Here is a 1,309-nt window from a genome sequence, read left to right on the forward strand (position 1 = left end):
TCCCCCCCACCCCCACCCACACCCTCCTCACCTCCCACGCGCGCTGATAGACCCAGCACTCACGTGCACGCCATCCACCCGCCACACGCCCCAGCGTCTCCTTTGTCGAGAGTGAGTGGTCCGGGACCCACCCGCCCACCGCCCACCGACTCACACACCGCTCACCCACACACGTGCCTCACGCCATCAGAGGAGACACACGAGAGTTATCTCCCCACGTCTGTGAGTGAGGGGAGGATCAGTGACGTCATGTCCAGTTCCCCCCACTACCCCAGTGTCACAGAGGTGGGGGAGGGGGAGATCGGGGATTCAAACCGTGGACCTTGTCAGCCACACTTTGAGCTGAGTGACAACTCTACCAGGGTCGGGGGGAGGGAGGGGGGAGGAGAGGCGGAGGAGGAGAGGGACTTGTCTGCCAAGATAAACACAGCGGAAGTGGTGGAGTGCTCGGCGGAGGTCGTGGGGACAAGTGGGCCAGGGTTTGAGCCTCATCTCCTGGGCCGTGAGGGCGAGAGGCGAGAGGCGAGGAGGAGCAGTATCGGACAGTTAGTGCTGGGGTCTAGCAGTTACTTTGTGCAGGCCCACACGGCTCTCTCTCGCCCTCACACAGACCCTCACACAGACTCTCACACAGACACTCACACCAGTGACGTAGGTGGTGAGCACTCATCTTCTCCCCCCGCTCACTCCCGCCCGGCGCACACTCAGGGAGCAGGGCACCCGCCAACCTCCCTCTCCCCGCCACTTCAGCTGTGTGGAGGAGCTGTGGAAAACCAGCCGGACCCGTCGCCTCTCCTAGTTCACCACAACGACACGACACTCTCAGACGACACGACACGGGCGCTGTCAGATCACGACACGACACACGACACGACACGGGCGCTCTCGGATCACGACACGACACACGACACGACACAGGCGCTGTCAGAGAGAGACGACCTCAAGGATAGGACACAGGCGCTCTCAGATCAGCACAAGAACACACACAAAGACACACACAAGGACACACACAAGGATGACACGGGCGTTACGTCACAGGATTTCCCACTACCATCACGTGACCCTGTATCTCCCCCCATCTCTCGTGACCCGCTGTCTCCTCCAGTCGTGGGAGTGAGGACGAGCAATGTGGAGCGCTGTGATAGTTCGGACACGTTGGTGAGTGGAGACAGAGACAGGGCCCGGTCTGAAAGTTTCACCTCTGACCTTGACGTGAGGGACGCCATTCGGGACTTGGAGAACGTCATCAGAACTGAGAGATCAGACTCGGTGGAGGATTCCTGGTCAGCCATGACCACCCCCGCCACCC

At 61.1% G+C, this 1,309-nt stretch overlaps 1 protein-coding gene across 1 annotated transcript; it reads left to right on the top strand.

Moving 5' to 3' along the window:
• Positions 1–1,309, top strand: LOC106013561 (the record flags this gene model as incomplete). Its single annotated transcript, XM_013089646.1, is given in 1 exon segment — positions 1–1,309. A coding segment is annotated over 1 exon segment (1,060 nt), but the record flags the coding sequence as incomplete, so codon positions are not given.

This window comes from Aplysia californica, unplaced genomic scaffold (genome assembly GCF_000002075.1).
Source record: "Aplysia californica isolate F4 #8 unplaced genomic scaffold, AplCal3.0 scaffold01004, whole genome shotgun sequence".
NCBI lineage: Eukaryota > Metazoa > Mollusca > Gastropoda > Aplysiida > Aplysiidae > Aplysia > Aplysia californica.